Here is a 27082-nt window from a genome sequence, read left to right on the forward strand (position 1 = left end):
ACGGAGCCGTGTAGGGAAAAGTAGTATCGCGATTAAGGGGATTAACGATATAGATAGGGTAAACTATACGGGATATCTAAAAGAGCACCTTTAGGGTAGGGACTAGGATAGGAAAGCCTATTTTATAGTAATCGAAGAAATAGGGCCTAGGATACTTCTCGGCCTATTATTCTTACTTAATTAGCACGCCTTTTTTCTTAGATACTAAAAGGCAGTTTCCCCTCAATCTGGCTCCAAAAATATTTTCACCAAAACATTAATACGCTGGCGCTAGCCATGTGCGGATTACAGGAAAAAGAAGGATTAACCCCGGTAATCAAGACTCATGGCTCCTGGAGAGGGCATTCAAGTCGCTCGTTATAGGAAGCGAAAGTGATTGTGTACAGAGAAGACCACCTAGCAACTATTTACAAACAATTGGGTATCCGCCATTTTGAAAATCGTGAACTCATGAGCAACAAGTCGATATCCATATCCTTCCAAGGTTGAACCTGCACTGAATGTCCGTACTATGGCGTTTCCCATGGCATGCAACACAGACAGGCCTTGATATTGTCCAGTACACTCCAACGGGTTGACATATCCTTCACTGACCAACCCTGGCCGACAACCGAATAGAGAGCGACCTCAAGTCGGCTTAGGCGTCGGGGTCGCTCTGAGGGCTCCCCACCAACTGAACAAAGTCATTCGCCATAGTGACCATATTGTCTCTTGCTAAGCAGATGACTATAGCTATAGTGATGGCATTCCAGACACCCTGATCCTTCACATTGAAAGCCACCTCAACCTGGTAGCTGACTGTTGCATCCTTGTCCTCCTTGGCGGAGTCGGTGGACAGGACAAGGACCGTGCTGTGTATGATGAACATGCCGTACAACACCGGGGGCCGCTGAGTATATCGAAGCTCAAGGCGAGCAAAAAGCTCATCATCTTCTATTTTGATTTCGACTTCGGGTTCACCTATACGCTCACCACTTGCAGCATCTGACCGTGCATCAGAGTCGTTGTCGAGTGCAGTCCGTGCTTCGGCTGTCGACAACTCGTTCCTCGTAACCGCACTCCCCGGGTCCCGGAAACGTCGATTCCATGGCGTGGCTTCAGAAGTTGAGGATCGCCCGGGCACGGCTGGCCGATGATCGGCGAATCCATCGTCGGCTGGCGAGTCAATGCGCCAGTATTTGCGATGCCTGGCAGCCAGAGAGGCAAGTCGATGCTGCATATACTGTTCAAGCTCGACACTGCTCTTGGTAGTGTCCACGATGTCGATTACGATGTTCGGGATGATGTCCAGATTGTCATAACCTCCATCTTGTGCAGCCCACTTGGCATACTCCTCCAGCTCTCTGAGGATCAAGGGAGGCGCTTTATCCTTCTGTCCGGTCTGCATGAGCGAACGGACGCTGGATGTAAGTTCCATAAGCCTGATCAGGGCCCTAGTGGCTGCAAGGCGTCAGAGGACCGGAAACCCAAAGGGTTCCATGCAGAGGATGCAAAGTATTCTTACCTCGGAAGTTGTTCCCTGAACGGGAAGAGATGATGGGTTGGTGAATTTCCGCGGTTGCAAACAGTATGTCCGGCATTGGAATGCCTCGAAAGTCCATATCCCAATTTTTTGGAAGAAGAGGACTATACCCTCTCATATAGAGTATCTCGAAGAGCCTCAGCTCATCATCCGCCCATGTCCTGCTAGCAGGAAACAGTCGCTTTTCATCCTCCGTGCTGTTCAAGTGTTCCAACTCGACTCTGGGCTCCAACTTACCCAGAGTATTCAAACAACGATCAGCCCATGGTGATCCTCTTCTTTTCACACGCCCGGAGAGCACCCAGTTTCTGCTTGAGTATGAACCGGGCGAAGCCAACTCCTGGCGCCTGGCACCGATGGGAGATTGTGATGTCTGCGTACTCTGAGCCGACGAGGGTGCTGGTGAGAAGGTGGACGTGCGGGGTCCCCGTCGACTAGACGGATGTGGAGATGGCGACGGGTAAGCGAGGCCAAAGGATCTCGACATGGCATGCATGGGTACGGGATGCGACATTGGGTGTGTCGCCGGGAGTAGTTGAGTCGCTCATCCAGACAGCAAAAGTAATGAGTGTGATTGTTTGGCCAGGAGGAGACTGTGGCGTGTCAAAGGGTGGAAAAAAAAATCAACACAAATAATACGAATTAGCTCCGTGCCCTGGCAGTAATCGCTGATGGGGAAAGAGCCTCAGAATACATTGTAGTAGAGCTAATAATTTGTAGGATTTGGCAGAGAACAATAGGATGCTCGGTTTGTTAAGGGACAGAGCAGGACGCGGGGATTTTGTCCATATCGATCTCTGACGGTTGAGAATATATCTGAACGTGTTCTATTGCAAACCTAGGTAGCACTGTGAAAAGGACGATAGACCAGGCCGGGACATGCAACTTCGGGATATCAGTGTCAAAGAAAAAAGAAAACCCCCCCCCCCGAGGTTGGCGGTGAAGCTGTTGCAACGAGTACCGGAACGGCGACTACCTACCGGGGGGGGTTGGTGGGGTTGAAGCGCAGCGTCAGGTGCCGGATATCGATGTACACCTCTACTAAGGTTTGGTAGGTTAGCGCGTGTACAAACTAATATAACTAGCTAGTAACCACGGGGATTTATAAGGGTAGTAGTATAGCAAACCTATAAGAACTATGTCGAATAGACGTAACGGGCCGGATTGCCGAGATTATAATCCGGGTAGACACCTGTAGAATATTTACTACGGATATTATAGTGGCAGGAATTCTCTGACGGTCCTGACACAGTTATAATTATACATAATTACCTTAATTGATTTTAACCTATTTTATAACAATTTCGACTACGCTTTATCTAATAATTAATAGTCTTAATTACTAAGTGAAAACCTACTCTTTACCCTTACTACTATCGATTAAGAAGCTATCTAGCCACGCTAATATAGCAAGTCGATCTATAACTAAGATATCGGACTCTAAGCCTATTATATATAAAATCTATCGCGATTAGGAGCTCTAGTATAGCTTTATAAGGCTACTACTATTAATAATAACGTATAGGATTATCTACGCGCTAACGCTCCTATTCCCCCTCCTTAAAGGTCTATTTTAACCTCCTAAACTAACTTCTAAGCTTCGAATACTATCCGATAAGCAGAATGTTAAATGGGTAGTCGTAAAGAGTGAAAAGGTAGGGTTAAGTAAGGAACCAGGTAGGATTATAATAGGATCACGATAAGGAAAGTGTAGGGGTAGCTAAAGAGTTAGATTAATCGTTAGCCTCCCCTTTAAAAGGGGGAGGCTCCCTCGCTCCTTAAGACTACGCTTTACTCCTTGAGGGCTTACTTATTTACTTCCTCGAGGGCTACCTTATTTACTTCGAGGGACTATTCTATGTACTATATAATAACTTACTTTATGTATACCGTAAGGGGTCTCGGACTAGGTATACCTAGACCCCTATAGGTTTATACTAAGGACCTATTATAACTACTACTATAGACACCTAATATAGCGACCTCCCCCGGATACCCTTATTCTTAGGAGCGCCTAATCTATACCGGCCTCTTAGCTCCTCTAGAACCTAACCTCCGAGCCCGTCCCTAAATCCCCTAGTGCCCCGAACCGGAGCTTTTCCAGCGGGACCCTGATAGGTCCCCGATGGGTTCCTATATAAAGCCTTTTCGGCTATAGCTTTAACCCGGATATATACCCCCTCCCTGTATCCTATTAACTAAACTACTAAAGCTAATATCCTACGCTAGGCTCCTAATAGGTTCTAGGGTGGTTTCTTCCCGGGCCTTCGGATTTACCCTTTTATCCTTCTAGGTTATCCTTTTTATCTATCTATAAAGACTCCCTCGCGTGGTATTACATAAGGCCCGATATTAATCCTTCCGTGAATTTCGTAGCTTCTTTCTTTATACTAAAAATACGTGCTTATATAATTACCGTTAGGGGAGATATCTCGTAACCTACCGTTACTCCCTCTTCCTATTCTTTTCTTCCCCTTCTATACTTAATTTTCGATTATATTACGCCTTATAAGTTCTACCTAATCTAAGGTATCGCGTACTAATAGTTTATAGTTTCACTTAATTAATTAATTAATTAACTACTATTTCATAAGTGCTCTTATATTTTTAGTCTAAGATACTAGCTAACTATAAGATATAGTATAGTCACTATACCTTCTTAGAAAGATAATAATAATAATAAACGCGCCGCTACTCCTATAAGTATAACGCGAGCTTCTAAGAGGCTTAAGACCACGGCCATAGCGTTATCCTCGTAGTCCGCTAGGTAGTCTGCCCCGTAGCTAGCTACGCTATAGCCGGCTATACTAAAGCCTCCTACTTCTACTACGGCTACGCCTTTAATATCGATTACTACGCCGTTAGTCGCTTTACGCTAAAGGGTAGTGGATATCGGTATAGGCGGGGATCTAAGGGCCCCCTATATATGTTATACGGGTAAGCGAGTAGCGATTAATTTTAAAGAGAAGACATATACTATTAAGGCTATAATCTATCGATATACCGATAACGGTCGGCGTACTAATAAGAATTATTACTACTCTAAGTATAATAGTCTAAAGTGCCGCGTAATAAGTTATATATCTTTATTACTACTTAATCCTTATAGCCCCTCCCTTTATAGATTACTCCGTAGTCCTATTAGTCTAATACGTATAATAGCTTCCTATTACCGGTAAGAACGCTACCCAGTAGCTATCAAAGGTTTTAGTTATCGCTATCGATAAAGGTAGCCTAAATAAGAGTCGCGGTGTAAGTATTACTATATCCCTTCGTTAGCCCTGTATAGTACCCTTATTAATCCTTTATAGTACTAGGCTATAGTAGTTCGATACTAGGTTATCCTTAGGGAGGCTTTAGATTAAGCGACGCTAAAGGTTAACCGGTTATCTACTAAGGAAGCTATAGCTACTTAGCATTAAGCTAAGGAAATTACCGACGCCTATTAGAAATCGGCGGAAAATATCCATAAAAGGCTTAATAGTATAGAGTCGATCCTTAAGTAATTCGTTGGGCTATAGTAATAGCATCTAGCCGTTAAGTAGAAACGCCTTGATATTAAATAATAACGCCTTATATTATATAAGCGCGACCTCGTGGCCTAGGAGCGGACGGCTATTACTTTTAAGTAGATAGCTACTCTTAACCTAGCCGAGGCTTAGGCCTAGGAAGACCTGGCTATACCCTTAGAGCCTGCCTTAGCCCCCGCGGGGGTTAGCTTTATACACGATAATATATTTAGTAACGGTAGCTCTACGTAACCTTAAGGCTTTATACCGTAAGGTCCCTAGGGTCCCCCGGATCCTTACGAAGTGCCCGATAATAACGATATAATACTAGCCTTATTAGTAAAAAAGGAGAAGAAGGCTTTAACGCCCTTAACTCCTTGATTAGAGAAGAAGAAGAAGAAGTAGAAGGCGAAAACGCCTTTATCTCTTCGGCCTTCGATACCATCCGCGGGTAGTAGGTAAAAGGAGGGAACGGCGGCTACTACTACGGGGCAGAGCTAGGTATATATAGAGGATAATAGTAATAAGGTAGCTAGGCGGGAGCCTACCCCTCTAGACGATAAGTTAGTGGGGTTTAAGGACGCTCTTTTAGGGAAGTAATAGGATAGTATATATAGAGGAAAATAGTTATTTTTTTTTAGGTTTTTCACTAGCCTTCGGGTTAGGTTTTTCCTTTTTTTTAACTAGTTTTAGGGTATTCCTATTATAACCCTAATAGTCCTAACTATGCTTTCGCTACAATATAATAATATTAATTATATCTTAATTGTGACGGCTAATTAAGGGGAAAAGTAGAACCCTAAGGCGATAAGCTATTATACTAAATAGATAAGAACGGGGTTAGGGGCGGGAGTATTACGTTTAAGAAGAAGAATATAGATCGAGAGTAGAACGCTTAAAGGAAGGAAATAGTAACTAAGGCGATAACGCCTATATAGTTCCTGTCTAGATTAAGAGGGGGTCCCTGCCTAAGAATGTATCTCCACGACCTACTAAAAGGTTTTACTAGGTTAATTTAGCCCATTTATAGACGCTTCTCTCTATTAGGTCCCCTATAGGAATAGTGTATAATCCCGTTTAGTTCCCGGTATATCTCGCTATAAAAATACCGTCTACTAGAAGGGGGAGGGGGGGAGAATACGTGATAATAACCTTATATTATCTCTATTAGGTCCCCTATAGGACTAGTGTATACACTTATATAGTTCCCGGATAGTTTCGCCTTAAAGTAGGCGTTAACGAGTTTATTAGGAATATTCCGCTTCGGCTCCTAGGTATTTTATTCGTCGCTATAGCCGGCCTATTTAGTTAGGTACTAGCGCCGTTTAGCCTGATATCGATAGTCTAGGATAGCTTCGACCTTATATTTATCCGAATCCGGTTCGATATTAACCACGGGTAGAGGTTCCGGCTATAACCTATCGCGGGACCTCTATAGTTCTAGTAGGGAAACTGGAAAGATATTATAAATCCTTATACCCCTTAGCAGTTCTAGTTAGTAGTCTAGGCTATATATACTAATAATCTTAGTTATCTTATACGGACTAATAAACTTATCGCTAAGCTTTTTCGACGGTCTTTTCTACCAGATATTCTTTATAGATAGTAGGATATACTCGTCGACCTTAAAAGAATACTAGGCACGACCGTTATTATAATACCGTTCGTAGGAAGCCTAAGCCCTTTTGATAAGGTCCGAAATGGATCGGCGCTAGGCTATAAGGTACTCCGCACGGCGCTCGGCTTTAGTAGTATAAACCTCGCCTGCCCTTAGGAGCTATACTTTATTAAGTCCCCTCGGGTTATATCCTATTAACGCGTCGGCGGGGGTATAGCGTATCGTAGAGTGCCACGCTATATTATAGGTGAATTCTACTAACGGTAACCGGTTAACCTAATTATTCTATTCTTACGCATAGAATATATATAGGTAATACTTAAGGTTTTAGTTCTATCGCTCCGTCTATCTATCCGTCTACGGGTATTATACTATAGATAGGCGTCGGGTAGTGCCGAGGCAGCGATATAAACATACCTAAAAACGACTCGTAAATAATACCCCGCGATTAGACACGATACTATCGGGTAAACTAAAGGTGCGGAAAATATAATACTATAAAGACTTAGTAAGTCCTTCTACAATAGGGCACTACTTATAGGGATATAAATAGAGTATTTTATTAGGCGGTATACTACTATAAGGATAGCGTCCCTTTTCCTATCTATAGTCGCGCTATAAACTAGTGGTAGGCCCGTAATAAAGTTAATAGATATCTCTATAAAGGGGCGCTAAGGTACTAGAAGACTCGTTAGCTTACTATATAGCTTATAGTACCGCGGCTTAGTGCGTTAATAAATAGTATAGGTGGGTATAAACTACTGGATATCTCTAGGTAAATAATCCTAGAAATACAAGTCCGAAATCCTCTTAATAGTCCTTATACCTCTATAGTGACCTATACTAGGTCTATAATAGAAATATTATAGGACCTTTTAATGGAGGCTAAAGTGGTCTAGTATAAAAACACGATTTTGAAAAAGAAGGATACCACCGCTCCTGGACTAGTATCCGTATATAGTATCGTTACCATAGGCCTTACGCTATCTAGTATAAAAAGAGTTATCCGCTTACGCCTCTACCACCTCTTCTAGTAAGGTAAGGGAATTAAGAGCGGGAAAAACAGGGTTAGACTCGGGGATATTACGGGAACTACGCTAATTCCCGATAAGGCCTAAAGTAAATTACCTCGAAAAAGACTCCGAGATACTATTATCCGCTTACGTCTTAACTATCTTTTCCGGTAAGGTAGGAGGAGCGGGAATAACGCGTATACTATACTAAATCCTCTATAGGCCTAAGGTAGAACGCTCCGAAGAGGACTCTAGAAAAAGATTATCCGCTTACGTCTTAATTACTAAGATAGGAGGAGCGGGTTCTAAAAGAATGTTATCCGCTTACGTCTCGACTACCTTTGGTAAGATAGGAGGAGTAGGAGAGTTATAACCGGGGCTATTACGGGAACCACGCTAGTTCCCGATATAGCCTAAAATAAAACGCCTTAAGAAGGACTCTAAAGAGGGATTATCCGTCTATACCTCTATTACCTTTTCTGGTAAGGGGGAGTTAAGAGCGGGAATAGAAACTAGGGTAGCACGGGAATTATCCTGGTTCCTAATACGCCCCCTAATAAAACGCTTCGAAAAAGACTCTACCGCCTTAGCCTGGTTAGTAACTAGGGCGCGCTTATAGAGCGTATATTAGGGCTTTCTCGATAATCTATCCGCGGGGTTTAATATTCTTAGGCGGTGCTAAATCTTAAAATTGAACGGGGCGAGCTCCTTAAGCTACTATACGTGCTGCCCCTTAAGCTTCGGCTTATCTAATAGGTAACGGTGGTTTAAACAGTCTATTAGGACCGCTATAGGGCTTTAACTATAGGCTATATAGTAGCACTATATCCGAAAAGACTTAATAATAGCTATAAGCTTAGAATCGGGTATACTATAATTAAGCTTAGCGCCGCGGAGCTTACGGGATATAAATGCTATAGGGCGCTATAAGCTATCCTCGAGTTAACTAATAACGGCGCTAATAGTAAAGGCAGACGCGTCGGGTTTAATACGTATAGGTAGGGCGGGGTTAAAATACCGTAAGACCGGTGCCTTCTAGAATAATAGCTTTATTTCCTCGAACGCGGTCTAGGCCTACGGGCAAAGTACGAGGATCCTAATATAGCCCCCTTTTAAATAGTCTATAAGAGGGGCGGCGACCTTAGAGTAGTTCCGAATAAAACGTCTATAAAACCCCGTAAAACTAAGGAAGACCTATATCTTCTTAACACGATTGGGGGGTTCCTAGTCGCGGATTACCTTAACGCGGGATAGGTCTATATATACCCTATCTAGGCTATAAATAAACCCTAGGAATTTAATATCGCGGGTCTTAAACTTATACTTATTTGGGTTAGTATATAGGGACTATTACCTAAGCCCAGTAAGGACCTCGCGGACGTGTACACGGTGGGTAACTAAGTCCTTACTATAAATAAGGATATCGTCGAGGTATATAACGTAGATTATATCGATAATGCCTATTAGCGCCTAGTTAATATACCGCTAGAAACTTACGGGCGTGTTAGTTAACCCGAATAGTATAACGAGGTACTTATAATAACCGTATTTTATCCGGAACGCTATCTTCTATTCGTTACCTGCCTGTATACGGAGCCGATAGTATGTATCCTTAAAATCCAGCTTAGTGTAGTACTGCGCTAAAGATAACCGATCTAAGATTTCGTGGATAAGGGGTAGGGGGGTATAGTCCTTAATAATCACCTTATTTAATCTCCTTTAATTAATATATAAGCGTAGCTTACTACCCTTCTTAGGAATAAATAGGATAGGGGCACCGGCCGGGCTAGTAAACGGTCTAATCTATCCCTTCGTAAAGGCATCCTATAAATACTAACATAGTACCTCGAGCTCTTATACGGCGAGGGGGTAAATAGGACCATACGGCGGCTTCTCCCTTCCTCGATTTTAATCGCGTGGTCCTAGTACTAATACGTCGGCAGCCTCCCGGCGCTTTTAACGTTAAAAACGTTAGCGAAATCTTAATACTATTCCGGTAGCGCGAGGGTGGCTACTAGGTCCCCGTCTAGGCTAGGGTAGACCCCGTCTACGGGGAATTTATCCCTATATCCTACTAAAGGGTTTTCTGCTAGGCCGATATAGCCGATATATAGGCCCCGCGTAGAACCTATATAGGTTAAAGTAAGGATAGACTTAGCTTATCTAACTGCCCTACGCAGCTCTTTTAGGGATATAACTATACTAAGCTCTGCATAGGTTAAGGGGTAGGTCTACGTACTATACTGCTAATTAACGTTAGGGTTAACGGCTATAAGCCACGGCCTCCCTAGGATAAATTTTACGCCTATAAGGTTTATAACGTCGAACTCGGCGCGTTATACCCTCTTACGTCCCTAGTAGTCGGTAGCGATAATAATCCTATAGGTGGATCCTAGAGTTATCTTCGTTTATCCTTCCATAATCCAGGATACCGGAACCAGGGACCCCTCGGGAACCTAACTAGGTCCTAGAAGGGACCGATCCAAAACGTTAATATAGGCGCCTCCGTTAAGGAGAGCCGACGTCTATACCTCTTCCTTACCTTAGCGAAGGGATACGCGTGCCTCTATTAGTATAGTAATAGGGGTAGTCCGAGGCGGGTATAGTTTCTAGGGCACCTCGCCTGTAAGACGGCCGATTATAGGGCAAGAGGTAGATACCGGTTAGGTATTCGGGTTACTCGCGTTATTAGTTAAGCGCTACCTATAGCTATAGTACGTGGTAGTGTAATACCCCTTTTTATTATAGTTAAAGTAAGTAATAGAGTTAAGGTAACGGGGGGATAGGGACGGCGATAACGGCCTAAGCCGTATAGAGTAACTAGGGGTAGGCGCGGCTATAGACGTAGGGATAAGCGCGGGAGTACTAGTAAAACCGTAGGTAACCGTCTAGGTACTCTATCCCGGGGCACGCGAATAAAAACGATATCGTTAGGTATTAGACTAGAAGTCTACTTAAGTAACGGCTAGTCCGTTGTTAACGGTTAAAGCCTTAGCCATATAATAGGCCAGGGCCAGGTCTTAGTAATCCTTAGGAATCTCTATAAACACTATATAGTCCTGAATAGGTAGGAGGACCCTTATTAGCACTATCTAAATCCTCTACTAGTCTAGGAGCTCGCCCGGCAATTCCGATTCTAGGGCTTCCTACCGTTATATAAACTTAGCGTAGGACTCGCGATCTCTTTAGAATAAGATAGACTCGCTCTGGATCTATAGCGCTACCTCCCGTAGGCGGGTATCGTTATTATTAACCTAATAGGATAGCCAGGCCTATAAGGCTACCTAGCTAACCCTATTAGAGTCCTTATCGTATTTATATCGTAGTTTAGCCTACTAGCGTTCCTTAAGGTAATAGGGGAGGCACGATATAATAAAGTAGTTCTTCGTAGCGTCCGTAGGGAAGGACTAGGAGTCTAGGTAAAACCGTTAATTTATCTCCTAGATAAGTATACGATACTTAGCCTAGGATACACTATCCTATTTAGGTAAAGGGAAATTAAACTTAGCCTAAGTAGCGGAGCCCTATATAGATATCGTTATAGACACGTTATAGGTATACTAGAAACCTAACAGGGTTACGATAATATAACGTCGCGGTTCGGCTATATAGCGGTGGGTAATATCGGCCGGGCTAGGATTAATAGTAGGACTAATAACGGCCGTAGTAGTGGCGGTAGCGGCGATAGCGGTAATATCCGCCTTAAGCTTAGTGAGATAAGCGAGCTTACGCTTACGGTGGTTCTACGCCTTTATCCACTTAACGCGTTCGTCTAGTTATTCCTTTATTAGCGTGGCTAGGTTAATATTCGTATACGGGGGAAGGTTAGAATTATACGCGGGTCCTATTATAACCGTAGTCTAAGGAACGGAGACGGTAATAGGGGTAAAGGTAGTAGTAGAGGTAGTACTAGCGATAGGAGTAGGAATAGGTGCCGGTACGGTAGTAGAGGTAGGAGTAGTAGGAGTAGTATTAGTTCCCGGCGTATTCTTATCGTGTTCCTTATCGGCGGGGTCGTCTTCTATAAAGGCGGTCTTACTATTATAGGGCTATCGCTTAAACTAACTAATAGCCTTATTAAAATTAAAGGTAGGATCGTTTATTTCGTGATAGTTAGATATCTTAATAACTCTCCTTAACGGTCTTCGCGTCCTTAAGGGTAGAGCGATTAAAATATTAAATAGGTAGTCGTCAAGAGTGAAAAGGTAGGGTTAAGTAAGGAACCAGGTAGGATCACGATAGGATCATAATAGGGAAAGTATAGGGGTAGCTAAAGAGTTAGAGTAATCGCTGGCCTCCCCTTTAAAAGGGGGAGACTCCCTCACTCCTTAAGACTACGCTCTACTCCTTAAGAGCTTACTTATTTACTTCCTCGAGGGCTGCCTTATTTACTTTGAGGGACTATTCTGTTTACTATGTGATGACTTGCTTTATTTATGCCTTGAGGGGTCTCGGACTGGGTATACCTGGACCCCTGTGGGTTTATACTGGGGACCTATTGTGACTACTGCTATAGACACCTGACACAGAAGCTATGCCTATATAGTGAGTAGATCCAATAGGCGCTAAGTAGCGCGCCTGCGAATCGGCGATATAGTATTAGAAGATATAGAGGGATAACCACGTTAAGTACGTTAAGGGTATTAGCGCTATATTAACCTAGTAGACTAATACTATCGATTAAAGGCGTTAGCCACTACTACGTAACGCTACGCCTAAAAAGGTATATAAAGCTATCCGCCGCGATAGTGCTTACTATATAGCTACCCACCGCGTTAATATCTACAAAGAATATTAAGAATATATCTACGCCACGTTAACTAGCCTTAAGAAGCTATAAGTGTAGTTAGTAAGATAGTAGGAGCTATCATAACGTCTTAAAGAGATTAAATCAAAGCCCGTAACGTATATCTAGGTAGTAGACTTCTTTAGAGGGATACGTATAATAACTAGGCGCGACTAGACCGAAGCCGAGGGACGCCTTTTAGATAAGGAAGAAGTTCTCCCGAGGACCTTTATATCCTTAGTTAATGATATATCGAGACTAGACTTAAAGATTAAGGAAAACGCGGTAGCCACCGCGCTATAGAATTTCTTATACTATATACTAGAAGCGATACGGGCGATAATATCTTAGATACCACGGCTAAGCCCGGCAGAAAGGGAGGCCGTAGGAAGAATAAAGCTAAGAAGCCCGCTACCTCTTCTGCTACCTCTTCCGCTAATACCTTAGGTAACTATTCCTCTTCTAAACGCCGTTAATGTACTATATAGCGAGGGTAGCTATACTGCGTATACGCTATACCTAGTTATAATATTCACGCCTAGCTTTATATATTCCCGGAAATAGCGTTTAACGGTTAGAGCCCTTATAATAGCACTAAAATAATAGTCTAACAGATCCTTAAATACGACTCCGTAATACGTGTGGAAGTAGAACAGCTATACGCCGCCGTAAAGAAGGTTAAAAAGAGTATAAGTCACGACTTTGTATAGTTTAAAAAGGCGTAACTCGCCCATAGTAGCCCCTCCCACGCCGCTAGCCTTATATAAGAACCGCTACCGCTAGTTACCATTTTCGAGCCTCTAGTATCCTTGATTCCGGCGCTATAATTTATATTTTTAACGATCTTTCCCGCTTTTCTGATTTTACCCCCGTTATGCATGGAGACTACGTGGTCGTAGGTAGTTCGTTGCTATCTATTAAAGGTTACAGTAATATAACCATGAGATTAGGGGACTAATTGGAGGCCTTGATTTCAGGCTCTTAAACGCCGTATACTACGAAGATTTTATCTATAATATAATCTCTCACTAATAGTTACGACTACGAAAATACTAGTAGAATTAGAAGCCACTAAATAACTACCTTTGCTATACTAATAGATCTATACTATACTAGCTAAGTCACCACTTCGATTAAACTATTATTAAATATATACTCTTTAACTAATATACGGCTACTTTTCTAGGCTTTTCTTCTACCCGAACATTAATAATACGTTATTCTAGCACTACGGGGGGTAATATATAGCACCTACGGCTAGGGTATACTAGCCCTAAACTACTTAGGTTCCTAGAAAAGCAAACACAGGGGTTAAGATTAAGGGACTAATAACTATTAACTATAAGGCCTACGACCTTATAAAGATAAAACGATACGTTAGTAGGCACCCTTATACCGTACCGACCTATATAGGGGAATAGTGGGTAATGGATTTTATATATTTTAAACGGACGTGTGTGTGTGTGTGTGTATATGTGTGTGTATCTATTTAACGCCTAGGCGGTCCGCTAGTAAATACTAGGTCCGCGCTCCCTATGGAGTATCGGGCGGTGCGGCTTCTATATAACCGTGTCCGGGCTAGACAGTGCTAATCGCTTAACTCTATACCTCCCTTCCACTATATTTAATAAAGTCCGCACTATGCTATCTGAGTAGTATATAAGATAAAAGAAGTCTCTTATATCCGGCGGTGCACCCTTAGGGTTCTCCTTACTTATCCTATTCCCGCCTCCTATATCGTAGGTAGTATCCCTCTTCTTAATTAAGAGGGTATTAGGTGTATCCTGTCTAGGAAGCCCGTTACTTTATTTAGTACGGCGAATACCTCGCTACTTATCAGGATCTCCGTGGGTATCTCCTATACGTCGTACCTTCGGCGAGGGTTTTCGTGCTAGAGCTAGGCTAGCTATTTACTATCCCTAATCCCTCTAACCTTACGGTAATAGGCGAAGTGTTCTCTCGTCTTCGTATATCCGTACTCGTAGTCCACGATAAAGTCTTAGTAGTAGAATCGTTCATGATAATCCCTAAAGTCCCCGTGCCTAGTATATGCCTAAAAGAGGCGTATTAATATCCTTCGGGGGAGTCAAAGCTCCTTCGGCTCTTATCGGTAGAAGCTTAGCTTCTACTATAAGGCCATATTATACCCGTTTAGTCGGGCTTTAGCGTGCTATTTCCGATGCTTAGTCTTAGAGTCTATTACCGCTAAGGCTTTTACTCCGGCCTAGGTTAGTTAGCCTTTTATTTTCCGGAACTATACTATACGTATTATTACTAGAGTATAGTTCGTCGGCCCTTTTATTACCCGGTATTCCTATATACCCCGGGCACCACTTAAGGTCCGTGGAGGTGTCTTCTACTATCCTCTGCTAGCGCAGGAATTCGTTCCGTGATAATTTAGGGGCCGTGCCTGCGAGTCCCTTAATTACTACCTAGTTATCAATATAGTAAGTAATCTTACTAGTATTAGGGAGCCATAATATCGCGGCCAGGCCGTGTATAGCTCCCGTTACCTCTCCGTTAAAGACTACCGTATTCCGTAGATATCCGCGCCCCGAGGTAATTTCTTAACCGTCGCGCTAGATAAAGAAGGCCTAGGTTATATATAGTTCCTTTTACGAGCTATCGTTATAGACTAGAGTATACTTCTATAATAGGTAGTCCGTCTAAACTATAAAGGCTATTATAGCCTCCTCTTTTAGGCGGTCGTCGAGGAGCTTATCTTAGTAGCTCCTCCCGGTAAATCAGGGGCGTACTATAAGGCTTCTTAGCGGATTAGTCTCTACTAGTTCGCGTGTCTATAAGACTTATAACCTCCGAATTAGGGCTTTTACTCTCCGCGAGTCCCCTTTTATAATTATCTTCACGGCTTATGCGATTAGGTATTCTGCTTCTAGTCTAGTAAGTCATATCGCGTAGCGTCGGCGTAGGTATTTAGTATATTCCTTTACGGAGGGGATACCTACCTCGCAGTATAGGGTAGCTCTAAGTACTATCTTCTATATCGGGAGGATAGCACGTGGTATAATTATCTATACTTTTATTATAGTCGGTATCCTTAGGAGGTATCCGGAGGGTAACCGGCACTACTTCTTATTAATAACGTCGAAGCGTCCTTATACCGGCGCCGTTTTTCCTTCTTACTAAATTTCTACGGCGTGGTATATAATAGTCGGGATACATACTAGAGCGGCCCGTTATGATAGAGCTAGGTTAGGTCTATATATAGCTCCGGCGAGTCCTCTAATATACGTAACGACCTCAAGTCCTTTCCGTGCCTATATTTCGACGTGGTCTCGGAACTTAAGTCGTCTATCTATATAGACGCTAAGCTACCGGATAGGGGCCGGTTAGTGTTATCCTCCTAGTCCCGCGGTATAAGTAACTATAACCTCGTAGTTAAGATATAGAATCCTAATTAAGGGGAACTAAGGGGTTCTATAACGGGAGAAGAGTTACGCTTCGGCCTTATCAAAGTCTAGTTCTACTCCGTTATCTTTATACTAGGCGAGCTATTACTTTACTATCTCGGTGGTTAAGCATACTACTTTATTAAGGTCCTTATAGGCGGCGATAACATAGGAGTCGTCTATATATCTAATTCGATTCTCCTTATTAGGTAGTTTATATATATCTACGATACTAAGGGCGTAACCGATTAGGGAAGCCGGTAACCCTTCTAGGAGTTCTATAGAGCTTAGTAGAATATAGTCGGTTAGGTATAAGTCTCCGAAGATAACTCGGGCTTACCGTTTTACAGCGAAGAATTCCTACCACTTAATTATAAGGGTATCCTACCCCTATTAACGTAGTCTATATATAAACTGTCCGTGGAGTACTATATCGAAGGCTCCATTTATATGGTTAGTTATAGTAATAACCTGCTTCCCCTAAGCTAGCTATAACTCGACTTTATAGGTGAGCACCACGGCGAGGGTATTCGTCGACTATCCTAGGAGGGCGCCGATATACTAGGGGTTAAGGATTCCTGCTACTATTACTCGGTATACTATCCGTTTAGCTATTAGGCGCTTTAGGCCTTTTCCTAGGATACTAAGTAGCTAGATCGGGCGGTATCCCGCGATAGTAGATAAGTCCTTTCTAGGTTTATCGATTATTATAATATCCTCTTTTCGGAAGGGCCGGGGGTGGTAACCGGCTTATGTATAGGCTTCGAAGAGCTTTATAACCTTATCTTCGATCTCCGGCTATACTAGCCATAGGAGAGAGATTAAGACGTTATCTCCGCCGGGGGGAGTCGTAGAGACTTCTACTCTATAGCGGCGCGCCTTATCCCTTAGGATCGGGCCGTCCTCCGGGATAGATTAGGCCTAGGCTACCAGATAATTCCACGGGTCTTCCAGATCGTCGATATCTGGCTTTCGAGCTAGCTTAGTCCTGCGTAGGAGGGCTGTCTTCTATATATCTTCGAAATATCCTAGATTATCGTTTCTAGGCCTAGTCTATAGAGCTAGATAGTAGGCTGTAGGTTCTGAAGAACGGCGAGGTGTTCTTGATTTTCGTCCCCTAGCCCCCTTTAGATGCTAGCGAGGAGCTAGCGTTTAATACGGAGGTTCGGGAGAAACTTTAAGGTCCTAAAGACATATAGTCTATTAGACCTAGTTAACCGAACCGCTGCCAGGGGAACTTCTGCTTCGAGCTCTAAAGGCTATAAGAGGACCCCCCTAAAAGCCTCTAGGACCTTAGATAAAGCGGCATACTATAGGCGTTCTAGGCGGTCTACTAGGTGCCTTTTTAGTGATTTAGGGTCCTACTAGAGCTACGAGCTGAAATTAGTTACGAAGGCAATATAGGCTTTATATAGCTGCCTTAGAGCCTTAAATAAAAGGCCCCTTTACGAGCTAGCTAGCCTGTATAGCTTGTTTAGAGCCCCTGAAGCTAAGTTTAGGCGTGTTTTGACGTCGGGTTTAAAGGATAGCTTAGGATTAAACTAGACCCCTAGCCACCTAATAGTACCTAGCGTAGTAACTAAGTGCCCCCTTATAAGGATAGGGGCGTTTTCTATAGAGCGTCTTCGATAGAAGTGAATAAGCTCTGTTTTTCGGTGGTTAAAAAGGACTTAGTTAACTTTTACTACGTCGAAAAGGGTACCTACGGCTTTTTCGAGGGTTTTATAAATTTTCCTAGTGGACGTAGACGCTATAGATGGCTGGTAATCGTCGATATAGGATAGTTAAAGCCCCTAAAAATCCGGTCCCGCTATAACCTTCCTAATATAGATTAGTAATAGGATAGAGGAAACCGGAGAGCCTTATAGAACCCCTATATTTAGGGGGGTAGGCTAGTAACCCTATCCCTCGAAGGCTAGTTAGATACGCCTATTGTTCCGTAAAAGAGGCTACCTATTTAACGAGGTTCGGGGGGGTTAGAGGTCCTAAAGGGTCCTAAGTAGCTTGGGACGGGCGATATAATCAAAGGCTCCTTTAATATCTAAAAATAGCGTGGAAATTATAAGAATTTAGTGTGGTTTACGCTATTTCTTAATATAGTGGAGGAGGAGAAGGGCTATATCGATAGCAGAGCGTTATTTTCTACCTTTTATTTAACTAGGGTGTAAAAGGTTATGGCGGGTATTAGCTATAAAGCTAAGCCTAGCTGCTATAACGCGTTCGAGTATTTTACCTAGGCAGTTTAGAAGGGCTATAATCCTATAAAACTTAGGATCAATATAGTCCTTCTTCCCTAGCTTCGGTAGAATAACCCTAAGAGCTTTTTTCTAGTAGGTAGAGTGGTGGCCTACGGAAAAGAGTGCTAAGTAGGCCTATAAAAAGACCCCGGGAATAGCCTTATAGGCCTATTACATCGGTTTTAAACCTATCCTATTAGGCCTAGGGGCCTTCACTTTAGCAGCTCTAACAATCGCGCGTTTTAGCTTTATAGCCTATAGGCTAGGCCACCCCCACGGTCTTCTAAGGCCCTCACTACGTGATCTAGTTATGCTCTACGGACCGTTAGAAGGGTAAGAGGGATGTAGGCCCCCCGAAGGGCCTATAAATATAGGGGCTTCGGGGGCGTTAGTGGCGGAGGGTACTAGAAAAAGAGTCTACAAAAGGGCGTCGTATTTATCTTCAAAGGCGTAGGCCTTCTACTTCATAGGCGTCTGGATTAGTAGGATTTTCGCGTTAAGGCCGCTCTTCGTATAGTTATAGGCCTTAGGAATCTTAGGGCCTTCGGCGTAGGCTAGGAAGGCCTCCTAGTAGTCGTTTCTTACTGTTTTTACCGCCCTATAGTAAGCGTTCCGAGCTTCTTTCCAGGAAGTTTCTAAAGACGTTAGCAATGTAGCCGAGGTCCTGTTTTTGGACGTCTTTCTAAATACCCTAAAAGCCCTGCTAGCTAATTTTCGTAGAGCTTTTAGCTCTTTAGTCTACCACGGCTTCGAACAGTCTACTACCCTTAACTTAGGCACTAAAGCCTAAAGCGCTAGGGTAATAGTGTCCGAGAGGCAGAGACCTAAAGAGTCCTAGTCTAAGCCGTTAATAGCATATTAGAGGTCCCGCTTAAGGCTAGGTTCTAGGCTCTTTAGGGTCCGCGTAAATAAGTCCTAATCTACTAACTCATGGTTAAAAGCCGGCGGGAGGGAATTATTCATAGGACTTTTAGAGCCTAAAACTGTAGCCGAAATAAGAATAGCGCGGTATAAACAGGTATTGTTTTCGATATATTCCTACTTATCGAAGCGGAAACAATCGAAGCAGGGCGTGTAAAAGGCTAGGTCTATAACCGACTCTTAACGAAGATTAGACCTAAGAAAGGTCCCCCCGTTTAGGTTAGCTTCTTCAAAACCCACTAAATAGGTAGCTCCAAGGCTATCTAACTAGTCTACTAAGGCCTAGACCCTAATAGAAGCTTAGTTAGTAGTAGCCCCGTTCTACTACTAGTGGTTTCTATTAAAGTCCTCTATAATAAAGGTAGGCTTAGGGACTTAGAGGCTTTATAGTACTCGATCCTTAGTGCAGGGCCGGCTTCTAAGGCCTAAAAAAGAGAGAAAAGAAGCAGAAGAAATAGAAAAGGTGGAGGGGGTAGGGCTAGGGGGCCCCCCTTGGCCTATTAGTTTAGGGTCCTATTCTATCTAATTATAAACGTGTAGAATGTAGAAAGTCTATATATAATAAACCTCTATAATCTACGCGTTTATATCGTCTAGAAGGTTATCGCGGTATAAAAAATTGAGACTAGAGCCCTTTCTTATATAAGTAAGGACCCTAGACTTAATAGGGAAAAACTAAGTTTGTTAGGATATAGATATAACGGTATAGAAAGTAGGGTGCTTCCGAATAAACCACCCTTCTGGTTTCGAGATATAGGCTAGTTCCTGAATAAGGACTATATTAGCCGAAGCTTTTAAAGTTTATTCTAGGATAGCCTTTTACGCCGGGGCCTATTTATCGATATTATATTAAATAAACCGGATATCTTTTAAACTAAAAGGCCCTTTATTTATAGAATATAGGGTTTTATAGCTCGAAAGACCTTATAGTCCCTGCTAAAGGGGGGGTAATCTCCCTCGTAGTTATAGCATTTATAGGTCTTATACTTATAGTCTCCGTATTCTTTATACTCGTTATAGTAGTGGTATTCGTCCCTATCGCCTTTAACGGCATAGATAGAGCAGGTAACTAGGCCTTTATAGGTCCCCCGGGTATACCCGAATTTCTAGTAGTTAGAGTACTAGGTTCTAGGGGTTATAGGCCTATATTTATAGACCTTTAGCCGCTAGCCGGCTATATAGAGCCCCTATTTTAGGTAGTACTTCTATTCTTTAGTAGAAGGCATAGAAATAACCACTATACCGTAAAACGCGTTTAGAGCCCCTAGCCACCGAGGCTTCCCTACTACCCTCATAGGGTTACAGGTGCCAATTTCGGTGGCTAGGCTCTATAGACCTGGGCTCCGTAATAGGCTTCGGTTTAGGGCCTCTTACGGCGGCTCGCAAGGGTCGGGTAGAGGAGTATCGACACCTCTAAAGGCTTTAGAAGGCATATACTTAATAATAAGCTTCAACTAGTCGTCTATAGGCTAGGGGGGCTAGATAGGGAGATTTAGCTCTTTAAACCACTGGTTCTGCGAGTCTAGGAGCTATTGAACACTATATTTCGACCCCGGGGTTAAACCAAGGCTCCCGTCAGTCGATAGGCTAATAGCCATAATAGCAGGGATTTTTAGGGCCTTATTAAGCTTATTCCGAAGCGCGAGGGGTCGAAGTTTTCCCTAGGAATCGTTACCCATGCCGTAGGCTATAAAATAACCTTAAGGACCTTTTTAGGGTCTATTAGGAGGGGTGCTGGGAGGAGAGGGGCTAACGGTGCTAGAGCTACTAAAGCCCCTAAAATATAGGCCTGGTTAGAGCCTTGTTTCCCCCTTAAAGCCTTGCTATAAAGGGGTTTAGACTACTATTCTATAAGTCTATAAACTACCTAGGCTAGCTCGTCGACCTTCTATTCGAGTATAGGGGGCTAGATGGCTTCTAGTACTCATTCGATAGTGGATTTAAGCCCTACGGATAGGGCCTTAATCTAGGGCACAGGGTTAAGGGTATAGGCCTGTTAAAGCAGCTAAAGAGCCTGTTAGAGTAGTTCCTTAGCCTATGCCTTACTAGCCCAACTAGTGGGCTTCTAGGGCCTAGCCGAGGTTTATCTAGGGGCTTTAGCTATACTAGGCGCCCTTTTACCCTATTTAGAGCCTAAAAGGGTCGGTTTCTTAGTAGGGGGGGCCCTAGAAGCAGGGGGGGTCTAAAGGGCAGTTCGAAAGCGCCTTCGGCTTCCGAGCCCGAGGGGGATTCGATTCGGGTGATCGAAAAACGTCTAGGGGTTAGTATAGAAGGGCTAAGGTGCCTTTTCGAGTTTAGCGGCGTAGCGAGGGTTAAATCCTCTATATTAGAGGTATTATCTATATTAACCTCCCCTAGGCCCTCTATAGTTATAGGGGCGTTAGGAGCGTTAGGGGCGTTAAAAGCGTTAGGGGCGTTAGAAGCGTTAGGGGCGTTAGGGGCGTTATTATAGCTAGCGTTATAGCTAGTAGGTTGTTGTTTATGGCGTTGTGGTTAGGTGGAGGTCGGAGGTGCGGCTCTACACGGCTAGGCCTGCTACTTTATTAGCGTGGGCGCACGGGCTATATTAGATCTTTTCCACGTATACTGGGTAGCCGTAGGCCTATTTCCAGGCATTTTCGCACTTATAATACGCCTAAATAACCGCCTGTGCGATACAGGGCTATAAATAGGCGTATTGAGCTTGAAAAGAGCTATCTATTAATATAGGCTTTGAGTGGTTTAGGGCGTTTGCGCGTAAAACGTAGGTCCCCCTACATAAGTTGCCCCTTATAAACTAATGCCTTAGACTTATAGTAGGAGCCTATAAGGCTATACCTATTAGGGTCCTTAAAAAGGAGACCTTTATCCACCCCCTTAACCTATACCTTTTAAGCCTTAGTGCTTAGAAGGTCCTCCGGATCTAGGAAAAAGGTACCGAAGATAAGATATTAGCTAGGGTATTTACCGCGGCGAGATCCCTCGGGGCACCGAGTTAATACTATAAAATATATATAGTCCTCGCGTAGATTTACTAACTAACTGCCCTAATAACCTAGGCGGGGGCCTCGCCCCCGAGGAAAGCCCTTATAAAGGTATAGGGCAGAACTTAGACGGAGGCGAGGCGACCTTATACCTACCCTAGCGGCGCTAAGCCCCCCCCTAATATAACGCTCCCTCCGGAATTATAGGGGCCTCCTTAAGCTATAAAGCTCCGTACGTACCTAAATTAGATTAGAAACACTAGGTTTACGCGCGTTCCTAGCTAAGGCGAGGGTACTAGGGTTTATATTTATACGTTGCCTTTACGCCGACGGAGGGATATAGATAGCAGAGTATATAATACTCTAGTATTAGTATATAATAAAGGAGGAGTGTAAAATCCTTTTCGGTGCTATAAGAAGACCGCTTATAACTAGAGGAGACTTATACGACGTACTAGAATATAATACCGAAGCCGGAATAATAGCTAAGTGGTTCTTATAACGGAAGAGGCTTAACGACTTCCGGCTGGCCCTTAAAGTAACGGACGCCTACGAAAACGTGGCAGCACCGTAACAGGACAGGAGGGGCTTCATAGCCCTGTTATAATTAAATAGGGGCCCTATACGCAAGGACCCCGGTGGTACTAAAACGACTACTCTTTATTATTATGATCTTTATCCTCCTCCTCGCTCCTCTTAAAGGCACTAACTCCGCTCTTAATATTCTTAAGGCCCTATGACAGTTAGCCGGCTTAGCACTATATGGAGCCGTAAAGGCACTTTATGGAGGCTACTTATATAATAATCTAATAGGATATAATCTATACCTTTAACGCGCTGTATCCGGCGTAAAACCTCCTTTACCTCCTCCGATAGGGTGCCGCCGCGGCTATAACCGGAAGGTAGCGCCTAGGAGACGGTCCGTCTAGAGGATAAAGCCGCTATATTTAGGCGGTCCTTAGCCTATATAATACTAGACTATTAGTATAGCACTATTACGATACCGAAAAGGGACTACCTACTATAGCGATACCCGCGCTACCGGCGGCCTTAGCCGGTATATATACTAACTAGACCTCTATAACGCGTTATTACTATTTCTTAGTAGCGAGAGGGACTTATAGACCTATTAGACTTAACCACCCCGGTATCCGAATAACATTCCTATAGTATAGGGCCGACTTATATTCTTATACGGATACTAGCTATTATTATACTAAAAGTATATAGCACCTATACTTATAGTATTAGAATAGGCTTCGATATTATTAGTGTACGACCCTAGGCGCCTACTATAATATAGGCACCGACTATATATTAACCGATACGATACTACCTTAATACTGTAAGGGTATATATACGTTAAATCGCGGGTTATATCACGTTTATAGCGGCGGTTATTATTACTAGGAGGTATTTACGGTAGTTAATATACTACTACTAAGGCACCACTATATTACTAAGACACTTATCTTAAGGCTATTAAAATTAATACTGTTATTATGAATATATCGACTATCACGGCATTACCTAGTTAACTCTATATTATCGTAACACTACCCACGAACTACGAACCACGTACTAATTAGGGGGGAAAAGGGGAGAATTAAGTATAGAGAACTAGAAAACGTTGCTAGTTGGTATAACGCCGTGATATCAGGTCTATAAGGCTATAAACGGGAACGTAGCATAAGGAAAACCTATAATAAGCCCTAAGACATTATAGGAAGAAAAGAGGAAAGGGAAGAGGTCTCTATCGTTTATTAACTATGTATACGGATACGGGCGGAGCCCTGCCCTCCCTGCCTACCGCCGGATATAGAAGGCACCCACTGTTTAAGGGAGGCAGGAATGTCCACCTTACCTTTTCTCTTTATTAATTAAATATAAGAAATAATAGGAACTGCCCCCGGGGATGTAGGGAGGCCGTATATAGCGTGCCGCGGTACCTTTACGGCCCCCCGTCCCCTCGTTAAGGACCGGCCTAGACTAATCCGAACTATAATCTACTACTCTTCCTATTAACTACTAGCCTAGAGGTATAATCCAGATACGCAGAAAAGATAAACCGAGGCTATACCGGCCTCGTAATAGTACTACTCTAACTAAGGACGAGTATAGAGGTTTTCCCTAGAACGCTGGGTTTTCTCCTCTATAGCCACCCGAGAAGGACCGTATAGTCTAAATCAGACTTATATAGACTATATAGGATAGCGGAGTAAGAATAAGCATAATTATAATTACTATTCGGCCTTAGTTATTAGCTTAGATATATATCTAGGCGTTTATATATCTAGAACCTAGTGCTACCCTAACCGTATAGTATACCTACCTAGACTAAGAGGCGACGAGCAGACTATAATTGAGCCGGCTAAGTATACTTATATCCCTTTTATAAAATCCCGTTGACTCTTACCTACCCCGCTCCCCGTTAGTAATACTACGGTCCTGCTAATAAAGGCGATACGGCTCCTAGGCGTTTAGCTAAATAGGAAACTCGATTTTTAGAAGCACGCTAAGGAGGTTAAAAGCCGTCTCGCTATCTGAACGTACGCCCTCTTAAGGCTAAGTAGGGTAATATAGGGGTATAGCTTTACAGATATAAAAAGACTATACCTTATAGTAATAAGACTAGTTATAGTATACTATACTTCGGCTATCTTTAGAATTAAGGCCGGCTCCTACTATAGTATTATGGCGGCACTTATAGCGATATTGAACCGGTGCCTCCGACTTATAATAAGGACTTATAAGGCTATATCGGTTAGAATCCTCGAATAGAAGATCTTTACCCCCCCCTCCCTTAACCTATATCTCTTAAGCCTTAGTGCTCGGAAGGTCCCCTAGATACAGGAAAAGAGTACTAAGAGCAGAATAGTAGCCGGGGTATATACTAGTATAAGAGTCTTTATAGTACCGAATTAATATTATAGAATCTATAACGCCCTTATATAGACCGCCTAGTATACCGCCCTAATAGTCTAGGTTAGAAACGCGCCTCTAGGAAAGGCACTTATAAAATAGTAGGGAAGAACCTAGATAAAGGCCCGGGGGGCTTACGCTTACGCTATAATGGCACGGAACCGCCAGTTAAGATAGAACTCCCTCTGGAAATATAAAAGGCTCTTTAAACTATAAAGCTCCGCGCTTACCTAGATCTAGTTAGAAAAGCAAGGCTTTATCGGATAGGCCGTAAGATTGACGGTTACGTAACGGGCACGGATTTGACCGAAGGATTATACCCTTCGTAATTAGGGTGGACACCTGCAGAATCTTCACTATAGAAATTACAGTGGCAGGAGTTCTCTAACGGTCAAGAGATTTTGGCGAGTTACAGACACAGATCTAGAGATTTGTAAGCCTTCCTTAAATCAACACATCAACTACCCTATTACTGTTCTTCTACGTTATTATTACAGTTACGGTATATCTAATAATTAAGAGTCTTATATGCTATCGACGATTTATCCTCTTTTATACCTTTTACTAATCGAACTACCGATTAAGAGCTTTCTAAGCCGAGCCGGTGTAGCGAACCTTTTACCGAATCTATTATTGCTCGAAGAAGCTAACCGACTATTAATATTACCTTTCTGTAAGATCTCTGGGTTAATAATATATAAACTTATACCTAAAGCTACTGGACTTTCTGGTAACGAAGTGACGACGTGACGGCTATAGCCTATAACGTCCGTCCGAAACTAATTTACTAATCTTAAAGATAATCCCCTTTCTATAAACCGGCCTTAGAGCCTTACCCTGATTTTAATACCCTTATAATCCTTATTCTAACCACTATCTCGCCTGCTATAGCAGATCTAACCACTGCTGTGTCGGCTACCTAAACGGACCTCCGCGGTAGATCTAACGGCTGCCAGAATAGCCGAGTATAACCTTAACTATAATACCCTTAATTAATTTACCTACCGCGCCGCCTACTATACTAGATTTAACGACTGCCGGAACGAGGATACCCTCGTGGCGGATCTAACGGTTACCGGAACGGCCGCGTATAACGTTAACGATACTACCCTTCTTCTAACCACCGCGCTGCCTGCCGCGTTAGATCTAACAACTACTGGAACGGCCGTGTGCGTATACCCTTAACTACAGTAACGGTTTGCCTGCTTCCTCTAGTAGATCTAACTACTGCCAGAAAGGCTACCGAACGAGGATACCTCCGTTGTAGATCTAATAGCTACCCAAACAAGGATACCTCTATAGTAGACCTAACAGTTACTAATACGGCCACGTCTAATGTGAAATAACTAAAGAAGGTCCTATAAAAGCGTCGAAGAACACTATATAGGTGCCGAAGATAAGTCACGACCTTAAAAGAAGACTAACATATATTCCCTGAATAGCCTACTCTAGAGTGGGCTTAAGGAATCCCCTCGAGTCCGAAGGTCAAACGGGTACTTATTTAGACCCGAAACTAATCACCGTAAGACTGCTTTGCAGGAGCCATTTTAATAACCATCTTATAACGAGTATTATAACCAAGGCGTATCTATAGTAAAAGCTACCGCCTACCCTGCGCTTTAAGGCCGGTACGTAATAACTGCGTGGTCGCCGGTAGTATAGACGCTACTAATCTAACTGCCTACTACGAGTAGAAGGATCCACCCTATAAGCTAAGTTATCACTAGAATTAAACCGTTATATCTTTACGTGCTTTTAACGATACTGACTACCCTGTAATTACTGTCGTAGAACGGTTAGATATCCTCTTAACGGCACGTATAGCTAACGCCGGCGAGAGCTATAACCTCGCGAGAACTACTCCGAAAGCTATATACGGCTCTCGCCACGCGATAGAATATACTAATCTTTTCCTTTTCATAACCACGCGGTGGATTATACTAATGTTTCCGATTTTATAATCATAAACTAAGGGCGTTAGATATCTACGCCGTTATACAGGAGTTCCTGCCCTCTAGTGGTTTTGAGCGGTAGCTCTTACCGTAACGAATATGCCCGCGAGAGTGATATTATGCTAATACAATACTACGAGAAAGCAGGCGTTATTAAAGGACTTTAATATCCGACTAGACTACTCTACGCTAGAGACTCCTATTTAATAATAAAATATAACTACTCTTG

General features: G+C 43.1%; 1 protein-coding gene across 1 annotated transcript; it reads right to left on the reverse strand.

Annotated features, from left to right (window-relative positions):
* Window positions 1-308: 308 nt before the first annotated feature.
* On the reverse strand, window positions 309-2401 carry SODALDRAFT_310937 (hypothetical protein). Its single transcript, XM_028609152.1, has 2 exons — window positions 1505-2401; window positions 309-1440 (listed from the first exon to the last, which is right to left on the reverse strand). Exons 1-2 carry the CDS (start codon window positions 2034-2036, stop codon window positions 638-640), a joined length of 1335 nt encoding a protein of 444 aa, XP_028467247.1. The 5' UTR covers window positions 2037-2401; the 3' UTR covers window positions 309-637.
* Window positions 2402-27082: the final 24681 nt, after the last annotated feature.

The sequence above is a fragment of the Sodiomyces alkalinus genome (genome assembly GCF_003711515.1).
Source record: "Sodiomyces alkalinus F11 unplaced genomic scaffold SODALscaffold_4, whole genome shotgun sequence".
Taxonomy (NCBI): domain Eukaryota; kingdom Fungi; phylum Ascomycota; class Sordariomycetes; order Glomerellales; family Plectosphaerellaceae; genus Sodiomyces; species Sodiomyces alkalinus.

Bases quoted from the DNA above. Each gene is read 5' to 3' on its own strand.
- SODALDRAFT_310937 (XM_028609152.1), bottom strand. From the start codon at position 2,036: ATGTCGCATCCCGTACCCATGCATGCCATGTCGAGATCCTTTGGCCTC. The intron at 1,441-1,504 runs GTAAGAATACTT...GACGCCTTGCAG, and splicing joins TTCAGGGAACAACTTCCGAG to CCACTAGGGCCCTGATCAGG.